Source organism: Symphodus melops (genome assembly GCF_947650265.1).
Source record: "Symphodus melops genome assembly, chromosome: 1".
NCBI lineage: Eukaryota > Metazoa > Chordata > Actinopteri > Labriformes > Labridae > Symphodus > Symphodus melops.
The window spans coordinates 35,037,635-35,051,975 of NC_136691.1; the positions used below are offsets into that span (position 1 = coordinate 35,037,635).

Consider the following 14,341-nt stretch of genomic DNA (forward strand, 5'->3'; position numbering starts at 1 on the left):
TAATTCATGCCAAGGACAATGAATGATCATGGGTTGGAAAAGGTCAAACACAAGAAGTCCCTATCCTATTAGACATGTGGCTGCCATCTGTCTGCAGTGTTTACTTTCGCCCGCAAGAGGGCAGTCCTGACAATCATTAGGCACCTTTACAATCGTTTACATATTAGGTTATTTCAACCAACCAAAGGCTGCCTACTTTATACAAGGAAAGAGACGGGCTCTGGCATTTCTGAAAATCATAAGTGATTTAAACTTAAAAACTTTGGACTTGTTTAAGAAATAATTAGTCTCAATATTAAATATTTCAAACACATTTGTCAAAGTGTAATTCTATTTATGAATTAATAATTTGTGAGGGTCTTCCAGGATACATATAACTGCAGTTCGGTTTTTGTTGATAAATGGCCAATTAACCCTTCATCGTCTGGATGGGATAATCCCTTTGTCGGTCTCGAATGAAGCCAAAGATATTTCAAGTTTTTCAGATTTAGTTTAACACCCGTCCGGAAGTCCAGAAGATTTACTTTTTAAACAAAGCTTCAAGCTGTTTGGAAGTGAATGCGTGTCATCATAGGAAACATCTAAGATTCAAATGTGTTCATCGACGCATTAAGTTCTCTTTAAGCTCGAGGTAATTACTGTAAAAAAAACAATTTGCTTAAACGTAGCATTAACTGAATTTGACCTGTTGCTACACTTTAATTTGAAAGTTCTCACCGGAAGTCAGGTGTAACACTGGCTAACTTGATGCTCGTGCGGAGGCTAACCAGTCAGTCAACAACAGTGAAACCTGAGACGGGATAACCAGCCTGTCTGCTAGCTTTAAGTAAGTTAGCCTCTACGCTAGCCCTCGTATTCACGAACTGTCAAGACTCGGAATTAGTCTTAAATTATTGTTTTAAAGTTGTTTCGACGAGGAAGAAAAAAGAGGGGGTCAAAGTGTTTTTTTTCCCTGTCCGGTAAGTTGTCTTCAGTCCTCATCATCCATCCACAGGTTCAGTCCCTGTTTCCATTTTGGACTTCAGCTTCTTCAGTTGTTAGCTAACCGTTGCTAACGAGCAGTCTGTTACAATACCTTCATTTTTATTTGTATTAACTCTTGTTTTAATCCTCTGCAATGAGTGCACACTTTGAAGAAAGTCTGGTGTGAATAGGTCGTATTCATTCATGGTTATTGATCATTTAATGCTCTTGTGTTCAGAGGAGACTCTGGTGTTTTGTCTGGATTGGACCGATGTTCCGTCCTCGGTTTGAGCTTGTTCAGGTGAGGAGAGCAGGAAGAGGTCGCACACTTGTTGCACATTATTATTGTGTTGTTGTTGTTTTGGGACGGACTGAAAGATAATGAAAATGTATATTATGGATCCCTTAAATCAAGGTAGCGTAGATAATACACATCTGCCACCAAAGTTTGTTTTATAAACCACTCAAAATTTCTGATAAACTTCATGAATCACATCTGTTTGGTCGATAGCCTGGTTGACTTTAAAGCTCTTTGATTGGCTGTGACATTTACAGACAGGTTAAACTCTGTCTGCTCCTCTGGGATGATGGAAGACAACCTAATTTGTTTCAATAGTTTCTGACTCATTTGCACATGTGTGGGCTGTGATTTAAAGTTTTAAAACAAACTCTATTGCGTGCAAATAAACCTCAACTTTTTCTAGATCAGTTGATGTGAAGGTATCTGTTGTATACGGAAGGAAAGTTTACTTTGTATAACTGGCTGAACCAGCTTACTGGATTGATACACAACAAACTCTGAGTTGGTTTAGTCTATGCCCTACTCTTCCTCTGTATTTGGTTCCTGCCAAAAATGAAAAAAACGTTCATGTGACTTTTGCTAAACCAGCTCCTTCAAGATTCCTTTTTTTAAAATCATTATCCAAAACAAGTCCTGCTCCAGAGTAATGCAGGTGGAGGAGATGGTTGACTTTTGTTGTTTATGGCTTTTGGAAAAGAACCTGATGCAGAATACATTCATGTCTAAGGTCTTTTATAAGGCAGACACTTTCCTAATCCCCGCTGTGCTGCTCGACCCACCATCACTGTGGATTTTTAGCATTCCACTTTAGAGAAGGCGTTTCCTGTCAACATCCAAAGTTCAACTTCTCAAACTTTTAAATCCCTTTTAGTCGTGTGCAAATCTTTGGGGGTTTTTTTCTTCTCTGTATCGTTCAGTTTCCTTTTCTGCTCCTTTTTATTTCATGACGTATTGCATTTATAGATCAAAAGAAGTTGAAGCTTACCAGCTGATGGTTATGAAATGATTTGCACTGATGAAGAGCAGACAGAGAGTGAGGGACGGATGGTTGTAGTGAAGGAGTACAAACATTTATGGTTTCAATGTTACCAGATTAAATTTCCATAGATGATAGGATGGTGGTGTGTGAGTGACAGGAGAGGTGAACTTCGGCTCCATGCAAAACAAGAGGAGCTAAAAGTAAACACATGGCTGCAGGAAACAATTAATGCCTTTCCTCTGCTTCTTCTTGCTTTTGTTTTTTTTACAGCTGGACCTTGTTATGTCATAAGCCTGAATGCATGTTTGGGTGTGACTTTATGTACTCAAGTCTGTGTCAGAGTAAACAGGATTATCTATTTGCTTCAGTATGGAGGCGTGCAAACACGGCAGTGAGGAAGCGTTCATACAGCTCCAAGTAGCCTTGCTGTGATTTAGTCTACTACAGCAGTCGAGTGGAGTGAAACGCTCCTGTGCTTACTTTCTGTCTTTCTTTCTCAGGCTCCTTCAACTCCCTCCTCCTGTGTGATATGACATCGCTGCTCGGTTACAACAAAAGCCAGAGCTCGACAGCAGACGGTTGACATCTGGTCAGGTAAGAGATGCCACTCAGGATTATTCGCGGCAGTTTGATCAAGCAGGTCCATTTTTATTCTGAAAGGGCATGTTGTTCTTCTGTGTGGTGTTGTATCTCCGCACAGCAACATGTGGAAAGCATTATCACTGGTGAAACAAAACAAAAGCCTCTTAAAGGGCTCACACAGCAGTACTTGAGTTTTAGTGGTCATTATAGGAACAGCTCCTGAAATGATAATGTGTAAGAATACTGGAGACAGATGCACGTGGGTTATCTGAAGTTTAATTACTGGGCATCGTGTAGGCAGGAGGCTTGGTTCAAGATAAAACGTATGAAAGTTCATCAGGGGGAGGGGCTAACATGGAAGGGGAGGAGCTAACATGGAAATGGTAGTCTGGTCTGTGTTTGCAGTGGAATCCCCATTCACTCTCTAAGCCTGATTTGCCTGTGTAACGACATGAAAAGAAAACAATGACACTGTACAGTTGTCCAACCTCTCCCCTGTCTGAGGATCGGCCTTAGGTACCCAGGCCAGATCTCTGCTGAACCAGCCAGACAACTTCATGAAGCAATAACTAAAGAAAGGAAGAGACATTTGGAAGATTACAAATAGTTATCACGAATAAGGAATAAAAACTAAATCACAGAATTAAAATGTCAAACATTGCATTAAAATACATCAACATAGTGGGAGGTATCGTAACGCCTCTTCTTGTTTGCTTTTTTTTTTTTTTTTTTTACTTCAACCAACATCTGCTTAAAGAGTATTCAAAGTATTTAGCCGAACCATTATTGTTTATGTAAAACAAAGGAAGCACATTTAAATGTCAGACAGAAAATGTAATTGTAACTTGAGTTCAGCACAAACAGAAGATTGTCAGCCGCTGCTAGAGCACTCCTCATAGTTCACGTCGGGTGGGAAAAAAGCACAGCTACAGTAGTTTACATTAAAGATCCTTTCAGCCTGTTTAGTTGTCTGTGTTAAATGTGTATGGTGGAGGATGTAATGTATGTCTTTATGTATGTTGAGGTCTGTCTGTTTATGTCTGCAAATTTCCTGCAAAGGACAAATAAATCTGAATCTAGTTTCCAAAATGGCAAGTGCTGTAAATGATGAGAAGACTGAGACATGATCATTTCCCTGGGCTTTTTAATGTTTTTTTTTGGGGGGGGGGGTTTGCTATCATTACTGTGGAAGTCTTCTCTGAACACGCTTATAGGAAATCAGATGTGATGATCAATTCAACTTGTTGAAGCAGAAACTTACATTGAGCACCTCACAGCGTTGTTATACTTTCTTGTGCCCACAAACTTCCAGATACATGAGTTGTTTATTGTATCCAAGAAAACCCCCCAATATGTCGAGTTTTGATGGTTAACTTCAAACTAGCTCACGGTGGGAGAAAAGCACAGGCTCTCTTTTTTTATTCAGCTCTCATGATAAGCCTTAAGATACGATACGTCGACCCGACAACTGAGGCAACTAAAGGGAAGCTGGTCTGTGTTCATCTTATGATCTACATCTGTGGTTTAACTACGGTTTGGGTCAAAAGGCCTTTCATAAAAAAAAAAAAGCCAAATTGACAAAATCACAGACTCAGTATTTGCATCAACCCTTGTGTTGTAAACAGTTTTTTTCTATCATGCTGGAGTGCTCAATGGCTTCGTGTAAATATCTTTCTCACTCTTGTTTTTAATTGTGCTGCGTTTGCAAGCCACTCCCAAGACAAAGTTCACTGTAATAGCGAGACAGAGGGAGTGTATTGAGGCTAATTACATGTTGCATTTTCAGTTCTACAGTTCTGTGGTCGAGCACCACAACAGAACCATTACTGTTGCTCTGTTTTTCCTTCTGTCTCTCTGAAGATGTACGTTTCTACTTTATTCGAAGGTGCTGTTGAAGAGGATGGCTGCTCAGGTCGAGGTTCAGGCTGGGGAAGTAGGGAGGACGGGGGTAGGAGGCCGACTTCACCTGAGTCCCCTTACTGACTCCAGCAACAAGAGCCTGGTGGAGATCCCCTCCATCAACCAGTCGCATATCATCGCTCCTGAGCCTAACAAACCTGTACCAGGCCCCAAGCCAAGGCTCAGTCCCAAACCTTTTTCTGTGGACAGAAACCCCACCATTAAACCCATACTTGCCCCTAAGCCCAATCCCAAACCCAGGCCAGAGTCCACTCTTCCTCCTGGACAGAAACCAGAGCTTCCACGCAGTCCAAAACAACAACAACCAGCTGCCACTGGCAAACCAAGACTAGCATCAACCAACCCTAACCTACCTACTAACACTACCTTAAAAACATCTAACAAGTTGAGCTCCGGGCAGACCACCAAGCCGGTAGTCCATCCATTTAAACCAGCCCCCCCTCTTATCCCCGAAGACCCCAGCAAACCCATCTCGCCTGTTCCAACTTTGAGGCAGAGACCTTCTGCATCAAGCTTAGCCTATGCCAAGAGCTTTAAACAACTTCCAGCAGCAGAGTGGTCCGGATCCACAAACAATGAAGCTGAGAAGGACAAGATGACACCCAGCAAAGGAGCTCCCTCCATCGCACGAGCCAAGTCTATGGGTTCTCTCGATCTGGTGGGGCAAGAGGAAGAAGTAAATAAGAAAACGAAACCTGAAGCAGCCGTGCCTATCCGACCCCGTCCCAGAGGCTCGAGGCCCAGACCCGTATCGGCCATTTTCCTCGACAGCCCAACCAAGACAGAGACCACACCTCCCGGCGCTCACTGGGTCGCAAGACGACCACTATCGGCTGATCTCACGTCCAAATTTGAGTCCATCGGTCTTTCACTACATCGTAAATCTCCCAAAGAAAACACAAAGGAAAACACTCCGGAGGAGGCGACGCAGCCGCAGAAGACACAGCAAGACAAAACTCCGAAGAGTGTCACGCCACAAATCACTGATGTCGAAGCGAAGCAAACTGTCTCCGACCAGAGCACCAAGAAGACAGAAGAACCAACAGTGAAGAAACACGGCGATGATGATAAACGTGCAGTCAGCATCAAGAAACGAATCAGTCTCCTCCTTGACTCCTCCTCCTCCTCCTCTCCCGGTGCCACAGGCCTAATGTCAGATGTCCACGCTTCAGGCCAGGCAACCCCTGAAACTGAACCAGCAGTAGATGTTAAACAGCTGATCAAGCAGCTGACGGAGGACACGACACCAACACAGAGCCCTGTCCTGAAACCCCCACTGAAGCCCCGCCCCTTGCCCCTCGACCTGACTAAAAGGTGAGCTGCTCTTACGTCTTCTCGGCTTGCTTTTGCCTCGTGGTTTTGTCTTGGAGTTCCATTGTCATGCATGGCTTTTTGTTTGTTTTTTGTCTCGTTTGATGCGTGTCCATTAGGTTTACGTCGGAGAGGTCATCAGACCCTGGCAGCCTCAGTGAGGCTACAGACCGTAATGACATCAGCAGAGATCCTCAGGCAAGGGTAAGCGAGAAAACTGAGATGGATATGAACTGCTTCTACCCGGGCCTCAGTCTACCTTTAACTGGCAACGGAGAACAACAAGGGGAAAGTGTGTCACGGCTTAGTGCGAGGAAAAGCTTTCACATGCTATTTTTCTAAACAGAGCAGCACTATTGTGCGTTTCTTATAATCGCGTGCCAAAATAAAGCCAAGGTATTTGGCAAAGAGAAAGCAAAGACATAAAAAAAGGCAGCTGGTCAGAAAAATAGTTTTTGGAAAGACGAAAGGTGAGATTACAGATCGGACGTGAAGGGGTTAACTATGATATCATCTACGTTTTGAGAAGACTTAAAAAGAGCGTCAGTTCAGATTTGACCCCTTTGTGTCAAGATGAAAACCTTCCTGGCTGTACCAGAGCGTTGCAGCGAAAAACAATTATCACTTTCAAACGCATACAAAGCAGTGAAACCAAAGACAGCCGGCACATTACTCTTCCCCGGTGGCTGTCTGTTATGAAACACTCGGAGAGGAGCTCAGTGGGAAAAGGTCAACACACAGAGGCTTTGATTACCAACTCTGCACCACACCCACTGTTAGAAGGCTTTAAGCTAACATTGAATAGCATCTCCACGCAGGCAGCTCACTCAATCACTCCAACTTCTTTGTGTGTGTGTTTTGTTTTCTCCTCTTCTGTTGTCAACTCACATTTGTTTAGATTTTTTTTTGTTTTGTTCTGTTGTTCAGTATTTGATTTCAGAGTTATGCACGCCGTTTTGTCTTTTGAACTTTTGAATGAATCTGCAAAAAAAAAATCTCACAAAAATATCTGTCTTTCTTAGAATGAAGAAGCGGCGGTCACCCCCAGTGATCAGCTCAATCAGGCCTCTCCAGATGAAGGGGCGCATGACGGGCAGATGTTTGGCTCAACCCCCAAGGATTGCGCTCCCGGCCGCGACGTACAGAAAGTGAGAGCGTCCCTGTTTGAAAACGTCGTGGAGAGGCACAGTGTGATGATGATGACGGACGACGGCAAAGCTGCGAACAAGGAAACGGATTCCCCCAGAAGTCCCTTGTTAAGGAGAGAAAGTAGTAACGAGGGGACTCTGGTCACTGCCACCTACAAAGAGCCTGTCTCTCCATCAAGTCCTCTGCGGGTGTTGCACGCCTTTGACACGGTGCAGGCAGTGGACGAAAGCAGAGCAGTGAGTGAGATCGTCCCCTCGGCTCAGAGGGAGGACAAGGCCATGACACTACGCTCGAGGCGCTCAGAAGGAAACAGGCCAGTAGAAGAGAGAAAGACGGAATCCGGTTCCGCCGTGATGCCAGAACAACAGCCTCGATATCTAAGAGTTGGAGCTCTGCCGAAGTGGACCAACACAGGTCTCGAACAGTATCCAAGTAAGGAACCACTCGTGGAAGGACAAGTGGCTTCGGACACAGACAGAGACAGGCAGATGGACGCGGAACAGGACGAAGCGGCTGCTGCCCCTAAACGTCTGAAAATGCTGCAGGCGGACGAACAGCCCAAACCCAGGGCAACCTATTTTGCTTTGACGGGACAAATGCAGGAGCCTGCTTCCCCAAGCACAGACGCACATATGCCCTTTGATGATTTATCTGTGAGATCTGTTTTGGGCAGTTCTCAAGGAAAGATTCTCCCGGTCAGGAGAAATCCATCGTTAGATGAAGCGTTTGCGAAAAGCTCTGATGATCAAGTTCAGGATTCAATAATGAAGAGTCACGTGCCTCATGAAGAGATGAGATCTGCGTTTAACAGACACGTGATAGAGGACGACGGGATGATGGAGACTGAAAAGAAAAGAGAACTTAAAAAAGAGGCAGAAAGACACCGGGCAAAAATGAAAGAGCTCGAGCGGGAAAAGCAAAGGCAGCTGGAACTAGAGAAAGAAGGACACTTAGAGTTTGAGCGAATGAAGGAGAGGGAGAGGCAAAGAGAACATGAAAGACAAAGACAGAAGGCCTTCGAGAGGGAGAAACAAGAGTTTGAGGAGAAACAGCGGGCCCTGGAGTTGCAGAGACAGATGGAGCTTGAAAACCAGAGGCTGCAAGAACTGGAGAGAGAGCGCCACCACCGTCAACTCGAGAAAGAGAAACGTAGGGAATTGGAGAGGCAGAGGAAGAACGAGTTGGAGAAACTGAGGGAGCAGGAAAAGGAGAGCCAGCGGGAGCAGGAGCGCCAGAGACAAAGGGAGGAAGAGAGGCAGAGAGAGCTGGACAGGGAGAGCCAGCTGCTGGAAATCCAAAAGGAGAAGCAGAGAATGGAGGAGCTGGAGAGACAACAGGTTCTCCAGTTTCAGAAGCAGAAACAGAAGGAAAGGGAGAGGATGCAGGTCATCGAGCTGGAGAGGCAGAGGCTTAAAGAGAAGATGGAGCGAGAGGAGGCAGAGAAGCTAAAGCAGATGGCGTTGGAACAGGAGATGCTGAGGCTGAGGGAGATCGATAAGGAGAGCGAAAGACAACGGGAGATGGAGAGGGAAAAGCAAAGGGAGCTGGAGAGAAAGAGACAAAAGGAGTTGGATAGGGAGAGACAGGAATTGGAAAACCAGCGGCTGCGACAAAGGGAGCTGGAGAAGGAACGGCAGCGGAAGGAAGAGGCAGAGAGAGTGAAAGAGATGGAGAGGAGGCAGCTCCTCGAGTTGGAGAAGCAGAAGCAGGCAGAGAGAGAGAGACAGCAGATTTTGGAGCTGGAGAAGCAACGACTGAGGGAGAAGATGGAGAGGGAGAATGCAGATAAAATGAGACTGATCGCCAAACAGCAGGAGGCGGAGAGGCAGAGACTCAGAGAGAAGATGGAGCGAGAGGAGGCAGAGAAGCTAAAGCAGATGGCGTTGGAACAGGAGATGCTGAGGCTGAGGGAGCTCGATAAAGAGAGCGAAAGACAACGGGAGATGGAGAGGGAAAAGCAAAGGGAGCTGGAGAGAAAGAGACAAAAGGAGTTGGATAGGGAGAGACAGAGACAGCTAGATATCGAGATGCAGGAATTGGAAAACCAGCGGCTGCGACAAAGGGAGCAGGAGAAGGAAAGGCAGCGGAAGGAAGAGGCAGAGAGAGTGAAAGAGATGGAGAGGAGGCAGCTCCTCGAGTTTGAGAAGCAGGCAGAGAGAGAGAGACAGCAGATTTTGGAGCTGGAGAAGCAACGACTGAGGGAGAAGATGGAGAGGGAGAATGCAGATAAAATGAGACTGATCGCCAAACAGCAGGAGGCGGAGAGGCAGAGACTCAGAGAGAAGCAGAGGATTGAGGAACAGGAGAGGGCGGCGTTTGAGGCGTCAGCTCTCAGGCTTAAAGTGGCCGATGAGTCTTCCCCTCAGCGCAGCAGTCCTTCTACACGATGGAAGGAGCCGTCTCCCAGAGCCGAAGAGCTGTACAGGCACGGCGTCTTTGACAAAGACTTCTTCACGTCTCACGCTCAGCTGTCTCCCGGTAAAGACTTGTTTCCTGTGTCTGGTATCCAGAACGTTGACGCTGGCTTTGGAGGCAGATCGCAGCCTTCTCCCGAGAGAGATGTTAGTTGGAAGGTGCCTGCGCAGACTTCAGTTGGTTTCTCGAGCCCAGTATGGACAACATCCCCGCAGGACCCATGGGAGCTGCGGCCCGTTGACGCGCACGCGGACAAACCCGTGGCTGAACCGAGAAACCCTGACGGCAAGTTGAGCAGCCCAGAGCAGCTCCTCCTCAGGCTCCACGAAGAACGGGTCCAGGCTTCGCAGAGGAACTGGTCCGCTGCGCAGGATGAGCCGCTTCACTCGGGCCCCTTCGCAGGAACAGAGGCCGAAACCTCTGCGGAGCCGTTATGGCACCCCACAGTGCCACAAGCAGCAGACAGCAGGGCATCGATCCACAGCCACAGGAGATCACAGGGAGCTCAGGTGAGTCAGAATGAAGCCTTGAAATACTGCCAGAGACTATTTCCATTTCCTACCTACTTCCTTTTTTTTTTTTTTTTTTTCAATTTTACATCAAAATAATCCATACAAATTCAAAAAAAAAATAGTCATCTCAAATCATCTGTGGAGTGTATGTTTTATATGTGCATGCTTTGATGAGTCATACAGATCTGTAGCAGCTTGAGATAAATCCGCCTGGAACACAAGGAAGGTATAAAGGTGCAGTTACGGTGTAATAAAAGATGAAAGGTTGAACTGATAGAAAGGTTTAAAGATAAACATAGATCTCTAATGCTCTGGACAAAGATAAAGCAACGCTGAAGAAATCTCACATGGTCACATCTACAGTAAACTACAAAACGATCAATATGCTCTGCAAATATGTTGTCAGTTTTTACGAGCTGGCAAGGCAGACTCTTCATGGAACTAACAGCAACCTTATGCTTTCCTTGACATATAAAGAAAACTGGATGCTTCAAAAATGATGAATTCACTTTGATTACTAAAAGTAAAAACGTAGTCTTCACTGATAAACTATACTCCTCCCCCTGTCAGGGGTTAGCCTGCACATGTATGAGAGAGCGACTCCATTGGCTGTTTTGCTGAAACGCGTTTTCGACCGGTCAAAAATGATGTTTGAACAGCGATCAAATGTGTGAACAGCATAAACCAAATCAACAGTGGCATCAAGTTGGCGGATGAGACAGTTCAAGTTTAAATGCAGGTTCTGATCAAACCGGGTCAATCATGATCACCACGTGGCGCATGGATGTCTGTCAGAGAGTCACAGCTGTCAGAGGAGATTCGTACGAAGTGATCCAGATGAGGAGTTGACCACGATCCCCTGTTTGTTTTCAGGAGCTGAACAGGATGAGGTCTCGCAGCGTGTCCCGGCGATCGGCCCCCTCCACCAGTGTTCTGGAAGGAAGCCTGTCGAGGATGAGGAGTCGCAGCGCCCACAGGGAGCAGGACTCCCACAGCCGGGTGAGTCCAGGCACAGCTCGAAACTCTACTACACCAACACTGGATCCAGGAAAGATTTAACCTGATGAGATTTGAAACTGCGGCCTGAGTGTTTGACCCAGTTTGTGTTCATCTGAACTGTTTCTCACACGGCTCAGTGAAAACAGGGAGGGAAAACCACTAATATGATGTGTGTCTTTTAGAGACAGTAGTTAGAGATGGAATGCAGTCGGGTGACTACAGGTTGACGCTTGACGTGCTAATGTGCGGCGGTAGTAAAGAGTTGATGACTGATATTTCTGGCACGCTCTCTAGACTCACCTCCTCCCTTCTAAATAAGTTTGGCCACCAAACAACCTTCTCAGGCCTGTAATTCAGGATTGGATTAGTCAACTGGTTAATGAGTAAGTGTTTATTTGCTCATTTATCTGGAGCCTCGGAGCACTGCTGAGGACAAGTTGTGGAGTGAAATGAACTTTTGTGATCGTGTAATCCGAGCAGAGCCGGCTGGTAGTACTTGTGTAACTATATTCCTCTGAGCAGATTTGTTTATCCATTTATAGAAAAAAAGAAAAAAAAAAGTCTGCTTATTTGCAACTGCACCCACAACATAAAATAATAATAATAATAATAATATTAATACATTTTATTTGAGGGTGCCTTTCAAAAAACCCAATGACACCTTACATGCATATTTTCTGTACCTGTACTGTGTCGATCACACATGTAGGGTTTGGTCCAGACAGGTGGCTCTTCGCATTGAGACTGTAATTGTAGTCCCAGGTCAATGTCCCGCATCATGAACACTAGAGCTCAGTATGTTGTGTTTCGCAATTACTAAGCACATGCTGTGACGGAGCTTGGATCAGGTCACCAAAGGTGGTCACCAGCACCACCTAGTGGCTGCGTTTGCATGTGTGAGTGTGTCGGTGCCTTTTCTTCCCTCCTGAGGTGTTGAAATGCAGTCATTATACGGCTCCAGTCTGTAAAGCTGTGCTGCTTTGAAATGTGGCAGAACTGCTGCTAATTATAAGATAAATAAAAAATCCAGTGAATGTAACATCCTGTTTATACAGCAGAGAGAGCACTGCATGTGAGCCTTTCATTTCAAACCTTTATTTATTCCCAAAAAGACATTGTGGTTTCCATCTTTTCCAATTTAGTTGAGATTACAAGCAAGTTAAAAACAAACAAACGTATAACAGATTAAAAACAATAGCAGCAATCAAAGACACTTTTAAGTTAAAACAAAGTGGCAAGAAATTAAAATCCTTCACTCTCTCTCGAGAGGGAACAACTTCAGTCTTTAGAGGGTTTTCTGGACGGCCTGCCATGAGTTTGGGACATCAAAAGAAAATGCAGTTTTACCAAGTTGAGTGAAAGCTCGAGGGACTTTAAGAACAAGCCAATCAGTAGAAGGGGTCACGTGGGGGCCAGAATTCCCCACGGTGAAAACACCAAAAGCTCCTGTGAGGAGTTTTTAAGCTGGTTATAAAACCAGATTCTCACATTTATAACTGATGCTTCCACACAACTTACAGAAGCAAAGAACAATATTGGCCATCACTATAGTGTGGTTTTAACGTCCGTCAGTGCTGCCAGCAGGTCCATTTACAGCACTCTGACTAAAAGTGCCTTTACTTTCATTTCAAAGATTTCCAGCGCTTGGTGCCTTTAACTGATGGAAAAACAGCAGTGGACTCTTTGCATTAGTAAATACTACTTATGTTTGTATAGAACAACCTCGGCAAAGGAATGATACTTAATATTTCATTTAAAGGAACAAAATACTGTGGATGGTTTGCATAGCACTTATAACCAAGTCCTTACACGTATGTGACGTTACAAATGTGAGGGCCTTTTTTTGGATTGCAGTCATCCAGGCAGCCGCTCTGCTTAGGACTTTCATATGGAAGCACGGTTTTCAATATCAGCGAAATGGATTTGTTCAAAACGTCTAAAGATGTATGTGATTAAATCCGATTGTCACGAGACTAATAAGTACGCTTATCCATGCGCACTAAACGTAACACTCAAACACGGTTACAGGAGTATTTTAGATTCCAGTATGTCCAGTCGTTTTAAAGACGCACCTGTAACCCTAATCCCTAAAAACATGTTCTGAATGTTTTTGTAGCAGATCAGCTTCACCAGAATTAGAAATCCACCAGTGGTAGCAGAAGTCGGATATGACTATCTCCTTGCGTTGCATTCATTGGTGGGAGCATGTTGAGGCTCACTCAGATGAGCTCATGTTGTTAAGTCTTACACTGGTGAGCGGGCCAGAGCAGAGATGGGCAGCGTGCTGAGAGCTGTGCTGTACTTTTGGTCATGCTGCCTCACTCATCACTCCATCTGGGTAAGTGACAGGACAATTCTGTTATTATCAGTGTATGTGTGAGATGTAAATATCCTCTTTAAACAATCGCCACATTAGGACGTATACAAAGCGTACTGTTTGTGCTTTTGCTTCATCATTATTGTAGTCTTTGTGCGAGTGCTGTTTGAGTGTCTTGCTGTGGCTGCACACAGACTGGTGATGTCAGCAGAGGAGGGGAAGTGATGAGCAGCCATGAGTCACTTCCCAGCAGAGGATGTTGAATATCAGGAGCAGAAATATTAGGGAAATTGCAAAAGTAATTGGACTCATCTGGCAAATAAATCTTTTTTTTTTTTTTTTTGTCTGAGCTCCTGTTGTTGAAATCAGAGGACATGACTCATGTCATCTGAGCTTCCAATGTGTGTTTGATGGGAAATGGTTCTGATCTTAAAATGGTTAAAGATACATTTATATCGAGTATGCATTATGATTATGACTTATTAGATAATGTGATGAATACATTCATTTAAGTCCTTAGTGATATTTTCAAAGTGCTTCTTTTGTTTAATCAACAATAGAATCCCAGATACTCTTCCTTTAAGTACAATAAAAACATAAAGTGTGTTTTGTTTATACTATTTTTTTGATATATAAGTGATTGCACAATAAAAAGGTTCTGTGACACGTAGGGTTTTAAATTGGTAAAGCCGTCCAAATTCAAAACATTGGAGGGAGCCGACTCGTGTGGAGGTGCTTCTCTGGTCAAAACAAAAACGGACTATTCAGGACCGAAATCAAGATCAAAAAGACTTCAAGAAGTCGTACAAGTAAATAATAGTAAACTATTCTTAGTACCGCTTGCTATATGAAAACAAAAAAAGCTTTGATTTCACTTCAGAGGCAGCTGTGTT

At 44.6% G+C, this 14,341-nt stretch overlaps 1 protein-coding gene across 3 annotated transcripts in view; it reads left to right on the top strand.

Moving 5' to 3' along the window:
- Positions 1-493: 493 nt before the first annotated feature.
- LOC306838512 (uncharacterized protein) overlaps positions 494-14,341 on the top strand; it is a 28,510-nt gene continuing 14,662 nt past the window's right edge. Inside the window, exons 1-6 of one of the 3 annotated variants that reach the window (XM_079366718.1) lie at positions 494-959; positions 2,744-2,837; positions 4,711-6,059; positions 6,176-6,260; positions 7,079-10,129; positions 11,006-11,131. In XM_079366718.1, coding sequence (XP_079222844.1) covers positions 4,726-6,059; positions 6,176-6,260; positions 7,079-10,129; positions 11,006-11,131 — 4,596 coding nt within the window. In that variant the 5' untranslated portion in view covers positions 494-959; positions 2,744-2,837; positions 4,711-4,725. Of the gene's footprint in view, positions 960-991; positions 1,265-2,743; positions 2,838-4,710; positions 6,060-6,175; positions 6,261-7,078; positions 10,130-11,005; positions 11,132-14,341 lie in introns of those variants that run through there. The other 2 variants (XM_079366719.1, XM_079366720.1) reach the window with 2 other exon arrangements.